Genomic DNA, 14957 nt, shown 5'->3' with positions numbered 1-14957 from the left:
TGCCCGGATCTTAGGACATTCCCCCTGAGTGAGCACTGGGACCATCCTTCCCTTCCCCCATCCTGGTCATGACTCCACTCACCACGTATTCATTGTCTTCTAGCTCGCTTGGGATGCCAGATGCACCAGACCCCACCCGTGGCTCCCTTTGGCAGGAAGAGATGCCAGAAGTAAAAAAGGAAGGCTTGGTAACGCCCTGGACCACCCGGAGCTGCGGTAAGGGCGAGCCTGCAGATAGGCCCTGGGCTGGCTGGTCAGGTGGCCAGGGGGGCCTCCCGTGGGCCTCTTCCACCGCCTAGCTTGAGCTTGGTCTTGCAGAGGAGACCTATTTCTATGTGGATGGCAGCCACACATCAGTATTAAAGTGTTTTGAGGCTCTCCAGCCCCTACCACCTACTCAGCTCCTGTTGTGATTGTCATGACAGTTGTCATTGTGGTCTCTAGAAGAGCCACTCAAACTCCTGCATCCAGAAGAGTCACCCTTGTTTCTTTCCTTGTGTCTGTCAGCCCAGGTTCTACCTTTTCTTTGGTACTTAAGTGTCCTTGTTCCTAGGATTCAGCTTAGGAGACTCAGGGCTGAAGAGCTGGCATGGGTATAAGGCATTCTCCTGCTGCTAGCAGAAGCCACAGAATGCCCAGGGAGAGCCAACCTACCCTCGGGGTGCATCCTGCTAGTGGTCTGTAGGGCTGCAGTGAGAACCTTTCTGCCCAGTGTGATATGGAGCTGGGTTGGAACAAGTCTGAGACCCTGTTCGCTCTGTCATTGCTGTTTGCTTATTTTCCTCAAAGGACAGGCTTTGAATATGATAGTAAAATATCATCCTGTAAGCCCCACACTTAGGAGCTTGAAGGAAGATGATCACAAATTTAAGGCCAGCTTGGGATACATAGCAAGAACTAACAAACGAACAAACAACAGCAAAGCAAACACAAAAGTAAATTACACACACACACACACACACACACACACACAGGAGACCGAACTGGGGATACAGCTCAAATGTAAACTGCTTGCCTAGCATGTATAAGGCCATGGGTTCAATCCCCAATATTACACAATGAAGCCAGAGCAAAAAGACAATAGAAGTGGTCATGCCTGGCTTTGAGAAACATGGAGAGTAAATGTGACCTTTAGCTGTGCCCATATCCCCAACCAGACAAAAAAGCCGTAGAGAATCACAGGATAGGCATCAAGGCCGGAGAATGCCTGGGCAGTTAGCAGAGGCCCAGGCTTCCCCTACAGGGTAGAGCTGGCAGGGTGGGTAGGGGATGTCTCAGACTGGCCTCAGAGCCAGGGAAATACTGGTAAGTGTGAGTCAGCTCTTATGTGTACTTACAGAGAAGTATATGCATATATGGTGAGGGATATCTGTGTGAAAAACAGTAGGCTCTGGCTCTTGGGGACTCTCTCCACCTAAAATAGGATACCTGGGGGCTTCACGCAAGAGCTGCCAACTCTCTAAGGCCCCATACAACAGACCTATGAGCTTGACATAATATCTGACCTTGATCAGAGGCCAGGCCCTATCCCAATAAAATCTGTACTTTAGGGGCAGCAGGAGATGGCAGGTAAAGTTCTGAGCCAGGAAGGACAAGACATGGAGATCCTCAGCCAGCAAAGGCCTTGGCTGCTGGTTTTGCTACTTGCCTTGTTGCTGTGACACAATACCCAGCTAGAATTAAGCTTAAGCAAGGAAAGGCTTTCTTGGCTCACACTTCAAAGGTAGCGACTACTCCTGTGGAAAGACAGGGCAGTGGACTCGAGGCAGCAGCCTTCAGGAGGCACAGAGTAACGGAGGCTCAGTCCTGACCTGAGCCCATGGCATGGTAAGAGCAAGGTGGGTCTTCTTAGCTCTGTTAGCCTACTCTAGGTAAACCCCAGAGAGGCTTGTCTCCTAGATGGTTCCAGAGCCTGCCAAGTTGGGACATTAACATTACATGGGCCTCCAGCCTGTAGCCTCTGGCACAGCCTGAACTTGTGTCGAACGGAGATGTATGGGCTCACAGTTGAGAGGTGGGAAGTTCAGGAGTACTACCCAGGGCCTCTTATTTTCCACCACACAGCAGAAGGCTAGCAGAACCATTTGTGGTCATTTGTTTTCTTTTGAGACAGGGACTCGGGTAGCCCAAGCTAGCTTTTATTTAATCCACTATGTAGTGAAGGGTGACCTTGACCTTCCTATTCTCCTTCCTCTATTTCCCAAGAGATGGGAGACTGCAGGCATGCGCCATTAGACCCAGTTTATAGGGTACTGGAGATGGAACTCAAGGCAAGCACCAAATGAGTTACACCCACAGCCCAACCCCCTCCCCCTTATAATAACTCCTTTCCTGGTTTTAGTGGCCCAATCACCTTTTAGGAGCCTTACCTCCTAACCCTGTTACCATGGCTACTAAATATCTACGTAAATTTGAGAAGGAACACTTAAACCAGAACAAAGCCCCATGCCTCCCCTGAAAGTGCAATCTAGAGACAGTGAGATTCCCAGAATACCCTTGGTCTGCCAACCACTGGATGGGCTAAATCTGCTCTTTCTCCAGACTGACTGGACAGGGTCAGATGCTGTGTGGGAGTCAGGAGCAATTTCTGATCACAACAGGAAGGCCATCTCCTTCAAGGGTCTGGCCCACTCCTTATATGGGGGTGGGGGTGGGGAACCCGGTCTTTATCCCTTAGCCTCATTTGCTGTTCTCTGAGCAGAACGTGCTGGTGGGCCACAGGGACAGCAATGAAAGGGAGGCCTTCAATTCCAGCCGACTAGTACTATAAGCAGCCACATCCAGTGGAACTCTCAGGACTTCAATACCTAGGCATCTCTGCTCAGTAGGATGTTTGTTGGTGGAGGATATTGTGGTAGCCATCAGACATGTGTGGCTGCCAAGACCTGGAACTGTAGTTGGTGTGATGGAGTAGATTATATGTGTGTGTATACATGTATGTATATACGTGAATATGCATATATATATATATATATATATATAGTGTGTGTGTGTGTGTGTGTGTGTGTGTGTGTGTGTGGAGAGAGAGAGAGAGAGAGAGAGAGAGAGAGAGAGGATGTGCACACTCACATGTGAGCATTCATATGTAGAGGCCAGAGAATAACCTTGGGTGAAAAGTCCTCAGACGCCCCACCCTGTTTTTTCCTCTCCAATGACTGGAGCCCAGCACATAGGCTAGACTGGCTGCCTTTGAGCCCAGGCTTTACTTTTCTGCATCTCTGAAACATCGGGACTACATGTGCATCCCACCGTGCCCAGCTTTTTTTTTTTTTAATCTGAGGGTTTTAGGGTCCAACTTGGGTCTCTGTTTCTCTCCTCTTGAATGTACATAGATAAACTTTAGCTGTGCCTTTTGCTGCTTTTCTGAAGGCCAAGCTCCACTTCCCCACTCAGCAGGTCTCTCCTGGGGGCAGAGGCACGACAGCCTGTGACTGAGCACTCTTGCTGTGGTCATTGTCCTTCCTACTGTCTGTTGCTGGGTCTTCATGAGGCCATCTCACTGGGTCCCCACAGTGCTGGCTCTAGGTGGTGCTGAAATCTTGGAGTTCTTCACTAACGGCCTTTTGAGAGGAGTCAGGGATTAAGGCAGGGTCATTCTCTGCTTGTGAGGGGTGATCTCAGCCAGGACTGACCTAGTTTTCTTCTGAGTCACAGATCAGTGCTCAGGGACATGCAGTGTGTAGTTCCCTCCGATATGTTGGGGTGCTGACATGACCAAGAAGACCAAGAGCTACTCCCACCCCAGAGGCATGGCTTAGAGGCTTTGGGATTCAATTTTTGGGGTTTGTGGAAGGGTGACATCGTCTGGGCAGCTGCTCTGGCCTCAGTTTCTCTTAAGTGCCCAGCCATAACAGTGAAGGAACTGAAACTCAGCCGATCCAAGAGTTCTGCCCAGTTATATGGAAGGGTGTATAGAGTACCTGAGTGTTCAGTGTGTGTTGTGCCACCTCCTGCCATACCCTGCTGCTGCCTGGTCTTTTCCTGCCATTGTTAATGCCCAGGGACTGTGGCCATTGCTCACAGCTTGTCACCTGCTCCTACTCTAAGAAGCTAAGCTTCTCTGTCGGTGGTGACATGCAGTCTGCTGTGGAAGATGGTTCTCCCTGGGCAGAGGACTCAGATTCTGTCCAAGGCCCTTCCTACATCATGACTGCCCAGTGACTGAGGTCGTCAAGGGCTGTCAGGAAGGCCCTCTCATCTAAGCTAGAGCATTCAAGCCAGGCATCCTCTGAGCCCTCCCTTAACAGCTAACTCCGAAGAAAAGAGGCTTAGAGTGAGGCAGAGGATAGGTCATAGCCTCCACAGGGTGGGAACACACACAGTGTGCCTTGCCTCAGCCTTGGGTCGGGGGAGCATCAGAAACATGAAACCCCCCTTTTATACCCTTGAAGACTTTGTAACTTACAAGAGACATAGTCTGAAACACCCCAGAATTCCAAGTTGCACTCTGGACTCCCCTCTGTAGCACATACCTACATGAGCACCATCAGCAACAACCATGGCTTCTGCCTGTCAGGTCTTGTAAAGCCATTGTAGGAGCCTCACACAGGGAAGCTGTGTTCCCTGAGACACTCTGGTTGGCCAGGGAATTGTTCCGGTCTCTTAGAAAGTACAGGACGGAGCTGAGATGGGACCTGGGTCTTTCTGGTAGCTCTATGCTAGTTCAATTCTGGCTTCTGGAGTGAAAGGTGGCCAGAGTGAAGTGCGGCAAGGGTGAGAGGGCGAATACAGCCACATGCAGCCATGGTCTCCTAAGGCTGCAAGGAAGGGGCTCTTCTGGAAGTGCTGGACACTGGAACAGTCCTTGCACCGCGGGCTTCCCTCCTGGCCTCTGGCCTCAGTTTCCTTGCAGGCCAAGAAGCACTGAGGCTCAGCCAGAAGAGAGGCTCAAAGCGTACCTGCCACTCAAGTGCCCTCATCCGTGGTCTGCAGGTCAGCAGGAGCCCGAGAGGCCACATTCTGGAGGCCTGTATGATGGGCACCTGACCAATTTCCAGCTGAAATCTTTGAGCTTTCTCAAGTCACTGAAGGTATGTCCTACTCCAAGATCCTAGGCCAGTGACAACTGTGTCTTCTGTTTGGAGACTAGCTGTGAGCAGCCTCTGTCCCCAAGGCTGAATAGAAGGCTCCATAACACAGAACTAAGGGTTCAAAAGCAGTCCCCAACCCCTTTTGCTCAGCCTGGATAGAGAAGCCACAGACAGAAAGAGTAGGTGGTTGCTAGGAAGGTCTGACCAAGCATGGGGTCAGTTTAAGGTGATCCTCATAGCCCATTGCCAGCAAGGCATAGGTGAATCCTGAGGTGTGGGTTCTCATGACAGCTGGAGCAGCAGAAGCAGGAGCGAGCACTGGCCCTTCTGCAGCAGCGAGCAGAGCAGGAGGTGTGGGAGACACAGTTGTTGCTGGACCAGCTTCTCTTCAAACACCAGCTGAAGGTCAGCAGGCTGCCCCTCCCGAGGCATTAACTGGTGTGCTAGCCCTGCCCAGTGTCCCTTCTACCCTACCTGTGACCCTCCCTGCCCCCGGGGATGGTCCACGGGGGCAAACGGAGCAGAGACTACAGATGGGGTGAGGGCTCGGGGAGCAGGGAGGTGGGAGAGTGTGTAGAAGCCCTGTGAGTACCAAAGGTAATGTCAATAACGGGGTCCAGCTTCAGGAAGACAGATTAATTTTACTTGGGTGATTCAAGTGTTATATAGTTTGGGGGAAGGAGGTAGGACTATCCAGGATGGGCAAAGATCATTGACTGAAGACTTAGGCATTCCAGAAGTCTCAGGTGCTAGCTGAACAGGTTCTTATAGGCAGGCAGGAAGTTAAACCTGTAATCTAACTAAAGCTACGTGACATTCTGCAGGTAGAGGCATGTGGGGGTTATGGTCAGAGAAGGGGAAGCCCTGCTAGTGAAGGGAGTCCTCCATTTTGTGCCAAGCCCAGAAGGCTATCCAGACAACGGTGGACTTCCTTTAATTAGAAGGGTTTTCCCACATGTCTCCCTAATTTATTTTTATAATGGTGAAGAATCATCGGACCCCTCGGCCTCTGTGCTGGGGATGGCTTAGTATTGAACCAAAACCTGATTAGCAGTGATTTTTGCAATGCAATTTATCTGCCATTTTAAACACTGGACAGAGCAGGGTATAAGCATCAAAATAAAACACAACATAATGTTGTAATGGGGTAATGAGGAGTGGGAGCCAAGGAGACAGTGGGTTATTGAACCAATTTAATTGCTCAGTGGATTGAAATCTTGACAGCAAGTCTGAACAGGGGGGTTTTGGGGGTGCAAACAGTGGTCTGGTGACCATGCAGCCTAAGGTCCTTCTAAACTCGGACCCGCAAGTGGATACTCAGAGGCATCAAGAGTCTCAGAGGGAACACAGAGCCACATGAACTGGGGACATGGACTTGTGTCCCAGGAACATCCACACTTGGGTGGGTCACAGGTAGACATCTTTGTCTTCCACTTGCCCAGTTCAGGACCTGTTAGAAACTGAGCGGTAGGGGCTATGTTGGAGCCCAGAGCTTATGACCTGTGGTATGTGTGACATACAAACCCCTGTATGTCTCTCTTGCCTGATCCTGGGATCCAGCCTTACCTGTCTGGCTGCAGAACCTTGTCTCTCATTCCACAAAACCAGACTTTCTTTCCTCACAGAGGCAGATGGAGAAACCCTCAGCCCAGCAAGGGCCAGAAGAGACTTCAAAATGGAAACAGCAGCAGATGTGTGGTGGCCCAGAGCCAAACACATTCTTTCTCCACACAGTGGAAACCAGATCCAAGTGAGGCCAAGGCTGAGACTAGATTCCATCCCCTACCCCCAGGGAAGAAGAGTGTGGGGTGACCCCTAACGTCAGGTTTCAGGTGCTGGCAATGACAAAGATCTCTGATGGTTTTCTGACCCTTCAGATCACCACTCTCCCTATATAGAGACAACCCCAAGTCCCCGAAACATCTTGAGGAAACAACGGCAGTTTCTGCACGTGAGTGTCCTGTGTGACCTGTGATGGCAGGTCGGGGTACAACGGGGTGAGGGGGGGAAAGGATGGTGTAAAACCTCCCAGATGAGCTTTTATCCTCAGAGAGCTCGTCACACCAGCTGCAGCTTCACCCCCAGCCTGATATGGCCACTTCCCTGGGAAGCCTGGCCCCTCTGTGCAGTTCTGGTGGCCATAAAGTTAATTTGTAAACTTGATCATCTCCACACTCAGACTTTTGCTAGGATATGCCATATGCTCTGCTCTACAGCTGTTGGGTGGAGCATTCTGCAATCCTGGTTAGACCAGTTGGTACATAGAATTGCTCAAACCTAATCTAAACTTGGGAATCGTCTACCTCTTATTGGGGTGGGGAGGGGAGAACACACTACTGAAATGTCAGGTTGTGGGCTTGTCTACCAGCACAAGGATTTAGGATTCTAAGCCAGGCACTGGTGGCACACCTCTTTAATCCCGGCATTCGAGAGGCAGAGGCAGGTGTATGTCCAGGAGTTCAAGGCCAGCCTGTTTTGTTCTACAGACTGAGTTCCAGGACAGCCAAGGCTAGACAGAGAAATCCTATCTTGGAAAAAAGAAACCAAATAACAACAACAACAACAACCCCGCCCCCCCAAACCAGAAACAAACTAACAAAACTCCAATAAAGCCATTTAGGATTCCGATGAGCTCTTGATGCACTGACCTTTTGATAGTGGCACGTCTGCAGTGTGTTTTGCTCTAGAGTCCACTTCGCATGTAAGTCGTTTTGTTTTGTTTTTTTCTACGCTACCATCTTAGGGTCTCCTAGGCTGGCCTGGAACTCACCATGTAACTGAAGATGACTTTACAATTCTAAGCTTCCTCCCTCTGTCTCCCAAGTGCTGTGATTACAAATGTGCATGCTTATGCCTGGTCTATGCTGTGCAGGACATTGAGTTTGGGTTTCCTGCAATCTGGCCATGAACCAGCTGAACCACATATCCTGCTTTCCAAAGCCTGCTTTGACATCTGTAGACTATGCCAGCTTTCCTGTGACTAGGAAAAAGGGCATCTGCCTCCTACTTTGTATTTGAGGTGTGTTTCTTGTGGGCAGTATAAAGTTGGCTTTTGCCCTCTTTTTTTTTTTTTAATCCAGTCTCTGACTTCTAACTGAGAAGTTTATCCTATTTACATGGATTGGGGGTGAGCCTCAGAGTTAGGTTCAGGTTATTCGCCTTGATGTTCATTTATACAGTCTACAGGTGCTTTCTTCTACCTTTTATTTTCTTTTTCCACTTTATCTGCCTCCTTTAGGGGTTAATTTTTGATTTGGTTTGTTGATGCAGGGTCTCACTCTACAACCCAGCCTAGTCTGAAATCCTGTGGCCCAGGCTGACCTCTAACTCATAAAAGCCTTTCTACTTCACCTCTGAGGTTGTATGCATGCACTCATCACTCAGCCTGGAGCCCCGAGGTTATATGAATGCATCCCACTCCTTGGCTTAGATTAGTTTTTTTGTTTGTTTGTTTGTTTGTTTTAGTTTTTTGAGACAGGGTTTTTCTGTGTAGCCCTGTCTGTCCTGAAACTCACTCTGTAGACAAGGCTGGCCTCAAACTCAGAAATCTGCCTGCCTCTGCCTCCCAAGTGCTGGGATTAAAGGCGTGTGCCACCATGCCCGGCTTAGATTATTTTTTTTAAAGATTTATTTATTTATTTATTTATTTATTTATTATATGTAAGTATACTGTAGCTGTCTTCAGACACACAAGAAGAGGGCATCAGATCTCATTACAGATGGTTGTGAACCACCATGTGGTTGCTGGGATTTGAACTTAGAACCTCCAGAAGAGCAGTCAGTGCTCTTAACCGCTGAGCCATTTCTCCAGCCCCTAGTTTTTAATGATCTCATCTTCACTGTTGAATTATGATGAGCTATAACTCCACATTATGGTGGGTGTCTTAGGGTGGATTGTATACAGGCTGCAGGTGATTTTTACTTCACCTACAGCACAAAACCCTCATAGAATTTTATAATAACATGGTACTATATTTATGCTAGTGCTAAAATATGTTTCAGGGGTGAGGGTGCTGAAGAAAGAGCTCCATGGTTAGGAGCACTTGTTGTTCATGCAGAGGAAGGGGGTTCAGTTCCCAGCCCACATGGTAGCTGTTCCAGGAATCTGATACCCTCTTCTGGATCTGTGGGTGCTAGGCACTTTACATGGTACATACACACATGCATACACATACATACACCCATGCATGCATACAAGCATGCATATATACATAAATGCAGGCAAACACTCATGCACATAAAATAAAAAATAAACGAGGGGCTAAAAAAGAAGGCTTGGTGGTTTAGAGTACATATTGCTTTTCCTAGCACCTACACTGAGTGACTCACAACCACCTATAACCAGTTCTAGAGGACTGGCCTGGCCTCCAGGAGCACCTGTACACCTGTGTACATACCTACACAACATGCATCCACATATACATAATTCAAAATAATAAAAATAAATTTTAAAGTAAATCTTAAAAATATTTTAAGCCATCCTTCATTGATATATTTCTTGACAAACAAAATGACTCTCTTTTACTAGTTTCAAATTATACACAGGTCTAGAGTGAGGACATAACCAGTTCTCAGCCACTGTTTTTATTGTTTGTTTGTTTGTTTTGGTTTGGTTTTGGTTTTGGTTTTTGGTTTTTTTGAGACAGGGTTTCTCTGTGTAGCTCTGGCTGTCCTGGAACTCACTCTGTAGACCAGGCTGGCTTTGAACTCAGAAATCCGCCTGCCTCTGCCTCCCAAGTGCTGGGATTAAAGGCCACCACTGCGCCACCACTGCCCAGCTCAGTCACTGTTTTTGACACTCTTCATTTCTCTGGAAGATCCATATTTCTGGTTGACATCACGTCCACGTCCCTAACCTGATTTCTGATATACACATCTACCAGTATCAACAAAATAAAACCACCTGTTCGAGAACATCTTCATTCTACTTCCTGTTCCTTAAAGACTCCTTACTGGACATAGTACTTGAATAGACTTCTTTATTTATTTATTTTTGAAATAGGGCCTTACTATACAGCTCCGGCTAGCCTAGAACTTACTGATAGAACAAGCTGGCCTTCGACTCACAGAAATCTGCCTGCCTCTGCTTCCTGAGTGCTAAGATTAAAAGCATGAGTGCCATGCCTGGGTCTGGGCAGACATTTTTTTATAGGTTAGTGTGTGTGTGTGTGTGGTGTCTGTCTGTCTCTGTATGGTGTGTGTGGTATGTATGTGTATGTGGTGTATGTCTGTTTGGGTGTGGTGTGTGTGGTGTATGTGTCTGTGTATGTGTGTGGTGTGTGTGAATGTGTGTGTGTGTGTGTGTGTGTGTGTGTGTGGTGTCTGTCTGTCTCTGTATGGTGTATGTGGTATGTATGTGTGTGTGGTGTGTGTCTGTGGGTGTGGTGTGTGTGGTGTATGTGTCTGTGTGTGTGTGTGTGGTGTGTGTGAGGGTGGGGTGTGTGTCTGTGTGTATATGTGTGTGGTATGTGTATGTGTGTGTATGTGGTGTATATGTAGTATGTGGTGTGTGTGTGTAGTGTATGTGAGTGTGATGTGTGTGTCTGGAGTGTGTTTGTCTCTCACTGTGTTTCTGTGTATGGTATGTGTGTGGTGTGTGTCTGTCTTTGTGTGTGTGTGTGTGTGTGTGTGTGTGTGTGTGTGTGTGTGTGTGTGTTTCATTTCAGTGCTAGGGTTGAATCCTGGGCTTCCTACATCCTCGACTGCTGCTGAGCTTCAGCCTCCATTCCCAGGAAGCACGTCTGCATCCTAGTGTCTTCTTGCTTACTCTGCTCAATATGCAAGGAACCCATTCTATCGTTCTTTTGTTCATTTGCAGGCACTGTGTCCATTTGCTTGGCTGCTTTTCTGTTTCTCAAGCAAGTTTGTAGTGACATTCTCTAGTTTCATGCTCATGTGCTGGGGTTTAAGATTCTTTGATCCGTGAGTTATCTTCCTAAAGTTTTGGAAGATTTCCAGGTCTTTCTTTTACACTTGATGCTGTGAGTTCTTTCTTCAGCAATGTCTAATCTGCCCTTAATCAGTGTGGTCTTCATTTGAGTGTTTTAAACGTTCAGTTCTGAAAATTCTATTTAAATCTTTTCTTTTTTTCTTTTTCTTTCTTTCTTTTTTTTTTTTTGTTTTTTGTTTGGTTTTTTTTTTGTTTGTTTGTTTGTTTTTCAAGACAGGGTTTCTCTGTGTAGCTCTGGCTGTCCTGAAACTCACTTTGTAGACCAGGCTGGCCTCAAACTCAGAAATCCGCCTGCCTCTGCCTCCCGAGTGCTGGGATTAAAGGTGTGCGCCACCACGCCCGGCTTTAGATCTTTTCTTTTCTTTTTTTTTTTAAAGATTTATTTATTTATATGTAAGTACACTGTAGCTGTCTTCAGACACTCCAGAAGAGGGAGTCAGATCTTGTTACAGATGGTTGTGAGCCACCATGTGGTTGCTGGGATTTGAACTCCGGACCTTCGGAGCAGCCTGGAAGAGCAGTCGGGTGCTCTTACCCACTGAGCCATCTCACCAGCCCTTTAGATCTTTTCTTATGCCCTTCATAGTTGTACCGACCTTTATTGTTGTTTTATGTTATGTATATGGGTGTTTTGCCTACATGTACATTCTGGGAATCTAGCCCAAGTCTTCTAGAAGAGCTTAACCACTGAGCCATCTCCCCTGCAACACCTTTTAAACATATGACTTGCCCTTTTAAACATATGAATACAGCTATGAAAACTTCTTTTCTGATTGCAAGTTTTACATGTATTTCTTACCAAGGGGCTGCACAGCAAGGCGTGCACACGGAGGTCAGGCGACAACTAGCAGGGATTGGTTTCTCTCTCCACGATGTGGGTCTTGGGGATTAAACTCAGATCGTCAGGTTTGGCATGAGATATTTTTGTTTCTATACACATGATTGGTTTAAAAAGGTATTTTATAAATTCTTTGAGAATTTCAAACCATATTTTGGATCATATTCAACCCCCTAAGTCGCTCAGATGCACCCCCCCCCAACCACTCAGCTTCACTGTCACATTCTCCGTGCTCCCTCTCTCTCCCTGCCACTCCCCTCTCTCTCCAAACCATAGTCTGGTTTGTGTTCCCAAATACTCCTTCCTGGGTGTGGAGCCTGCCCCAGAGCTTTAAGGGTCACACCCTTAAAGAAAACCTTTCCCAGGAGTTGTCAAATGCCCTCAGCTCCTGAGCCAACGGTTGGACTCCCGCTCACCGCCCCTCCCCACACCCCCCCCCCACACACACACTAGGGTTTTGTCTAGCCCGAGTTTGCACAGATCTTGTTCATGCTAGCTCAGTGGTTGTGAGTTAGTGCAGCTGCCTTGTTGTACCCAGGGAACACTGATGGCTGTGGCTATGAACCGTCCCTGGCTCTTAGAAGAGTGCTGCTTCTTCTTTCATGAAGATCTCTGAGCCTCGAGGGAGGGCTAGGATACAGCTGTCCATTTAGAGCCAAGCTCTCCACACTCTCTACATACACTTCTTTTTCCTGTTTGTTTCTCTGTGTAGCCATGGCTTCCCTGGAGCTCATTCAGACTGGCCTCAAATTCAGGAATAAAGTCATGCACCACCACACCCAGGTCTCTATATACATTCTTTTGGGGGGGGGTCGAGACAGGGGTTCTCTGTGTAGCCCTGGCTGTCCTGGAACTCACTCTGTAGACCAGGCTGGCCTTGAACTCAGAAATCTGCCTGCCTCTGCATCCTAAGTGCTGGGATTAAAGGTGTGCACCATCAATGCCTGGCTCTATATATTTTCTTAAGCTTTGTCCTCCTGGACTTAGTCTGATCCTTTCAAGTTTTATTTCTGTAACTGGCCAGTTGAATCCAGATCACTACTAAGGCTGGGGCTGATGAAACCTCACAAATGAGGCAGGATGGTCTGTCTGTGCACTGCTCAATGATGCATGGGTCACGAGGCACATAACTCACAGCCTCTTTCTGGGTATACTTTACCTGCACGGATCCAGTCATTTCTCACCTGAATACTAAGAGATGCTGGTCACTAGAAGCATAGCTTCTTGGGGTTCCCTTCATAATTCCCTCTCTAATTCACCATTCCATGGACCCTAGCTGCCTGTTTCCCCAGACTCGTCCCTGTCTGCTCTACTGGGGGTCTCCCAGGCTCTACCTCAGTTTGCTGTCCCTGTACTGTATGGTAACTCTCTTGGGATATTGTCATTGTTTCTGTCTGTGAGCACTGTGCTGGGCTGTTGATATCAAGTGTCTCAAGTGCTCTTTCATATGTGCGAGAATGTTATGTAAATATGCCTGTATAAACACATTTTTTTTCAGATACAATGGTGAGTCTAGTTCCTCTTGCCTTTTCTTGAAGAGGTGTCAAAAATATCCTTTAATTATTTTAAATTAAAAGGCCTTCTCCATGAAACCCACCAAAGCAGGATGGATTACAGGGGTCAGCAGCAAGGGAGCTGCATGAACAGGGAGTCTGGGCTCAGCAGTACCCTGCCCCTGCTTGGTACCAGACTCAGGACATCCTTCCCCTCTGGCCTCAGTGTCTCCTGTGAGATCGAGGGCTGTCACTCTGAGCGACTTATGTTTGGTCTGGTCCTGTGTACAACTGTCCCATTTCAGAGCCTCAGCTTAAGAGGCCACCAGTCCTCTCCAGCATTGCCTCAAGATCCAGCATCACAAGTTAACTGTGAGCCTTTCTTGCCTGCCCCATACTGCCTGGACCTCCTGGAGGAAAGCACCCCACCCCCACCCCCCGAGCACATGTCACTGCTTCTCTCAGGGCCCAACCGAGGTCTTCTTTCTCTCTTAGAGCCAGTGCAGCAGGACACAAGCCCCTCCCTGTTGGTTCTAACCGAGTTCCACCCTTCAGACAGACCTACCTACCAGGTACAAAGAATGGGGCAGAGTTTTGAGGCTGCTTGATCCTGGGTATGGGCAGTGGGTCCCCAATGACGCTGGCCTTAGGAGGGTCACCCTGACATCCCATTGGCCACCTTTGCAGCTGGTAGCTGCTCCATTTGTTCTTCCCATACTACGTGACTGCTGAGGGCCTGCATGACCACAGGGTACTTTAGGCAGGGTTATGCATAGCCCAGAGTGCCTTGCTAAAACTGCAGAGTAACACAAGTGTCCTGCCTAGCTTGGGATGGGCATGAGGCCAGGATGATGAGGACCTCTGGGAGCTTACAGTCAGGAAGGGAGCACGTGAAGGGTGAGGGGGTAAGCTGGTGGGCATTCGGGAGGACTTCTTGGAGTCAGTGGCACCTTCCTGAGAGCTGGGATCTGTCCCCAGCCCTTGAGAGGTTCCAGCAGTGATCAGACTGGGTTGGTCTACCTCTCCGCAGTGGAACATAGTGAGGCCAGAGCCAGAAACAGAAGGGTCCAGAGCCTCCCGCCGCTTCACTATTGCAATGCTGGAGCAGGGTCTGAGAGATGAAGAGCTCCGTGCACAGTACCAGACTGCCGTGCTACGACTGCGTGAGCTGGCCCTGGAAGAAAAGGCCCGTGCGGAGCTGGCCTGCCTAGAGCATCAGATGGGGTGAGCTCGTGTTTGTGCCAGGTTCTGCCCCACCCCTGTCAGTGTGCTCCCTGCCTCCACCTAGCCACCTACCACACCTGCTAGACAGCTGTAGTGACTCAGGCGTGATAGACTTTGCCAGAAGTTTAGATAAGATAGTAGAGTGTCCCAAATAAAACTAAAATGAAAACAGCCATCGTCCCCTCTATGTGATATTGTTCCCCTCCGTGTGATGTTTGTAGCGTTTCCAGGGCTTCTCAGGGTTGATTGGTACTTAGGCCTTAAGTTACCATACTGCTCAGCACACGGGCTGTGCATTCCCCCGACCTGTCCTCAGCTACACCTTCAGCATACACCCAACTTTCACCATTATGAACACCGAGGCCCTGTTTCCTTAGGAAGATTTCTTAGGCAGGGTATTTCCTGTATGTGAGAGGCATCCA

At 48.4% G+C, this 14957-nt stretch overlaps 1 protein-coding gene across 14 annotated transcripts in view; it reads left to right on the top strand.

Moving 5' to 3' along the window:
• The window catches only part of Ccdc187 (coiled-coil domain containing 187), a 56756-nt gene that overhangs the window by 28163 nt on the left and 13636 nt on the right, over positions 1-14957 (top strand). For 13 of the 14 annotated variants that reach the window (XR_866017.2, XR_866018.2, XR_866019.3 and 10 more), the window contains 7 exons: positions 104-216; positions 4933-5030; positions 5322-5435; positions 6656-6780; positions 6908-6981; positions 13807-13883; positions 14342-14535. Coding sequence is in view for 11 of the 14 variants with exons in the window: in XM_030251795.1 (XP_030107655.1) it covers positions 104-216; positions 4933-5030; positions 5322-5435; positions 6656-6780; positions 6908-6981; positions 13807-13883; positions 14342-14535 (795 nt within the window). In the remaining 3 variants the exon portion in view is untranslated. Of the gene's footprint in view, positions 1-103; positions 396-4932; positions 5031-5321; positions 5436-6655; positions 6781-6907; positions 6982-13806; positions 13884-14341; positions 14536-14957 lie in introns of those variants that run through there. The other variant, NM_177841.3, reaches the window with a different exon arrangement.

Source organism: Mus musculus, chromosome 2, assembly GCF_000001635.26.
Source record: "Mus musculus strain C57BL/6J chromosome 2, GRCm38.p6 C57BL/6J".
Classification (NCBI taxonomy): Eukaryota; Metazoa; Chordata; class Mammalia; order Rodentia; family Muridae; genus Mus; species Mus musculus.
The sequence above is the reverse complement of the archived record's forward strand: the minus strand, read 5'-3'. Positions and strand labels throughout refer to the sequence as shown.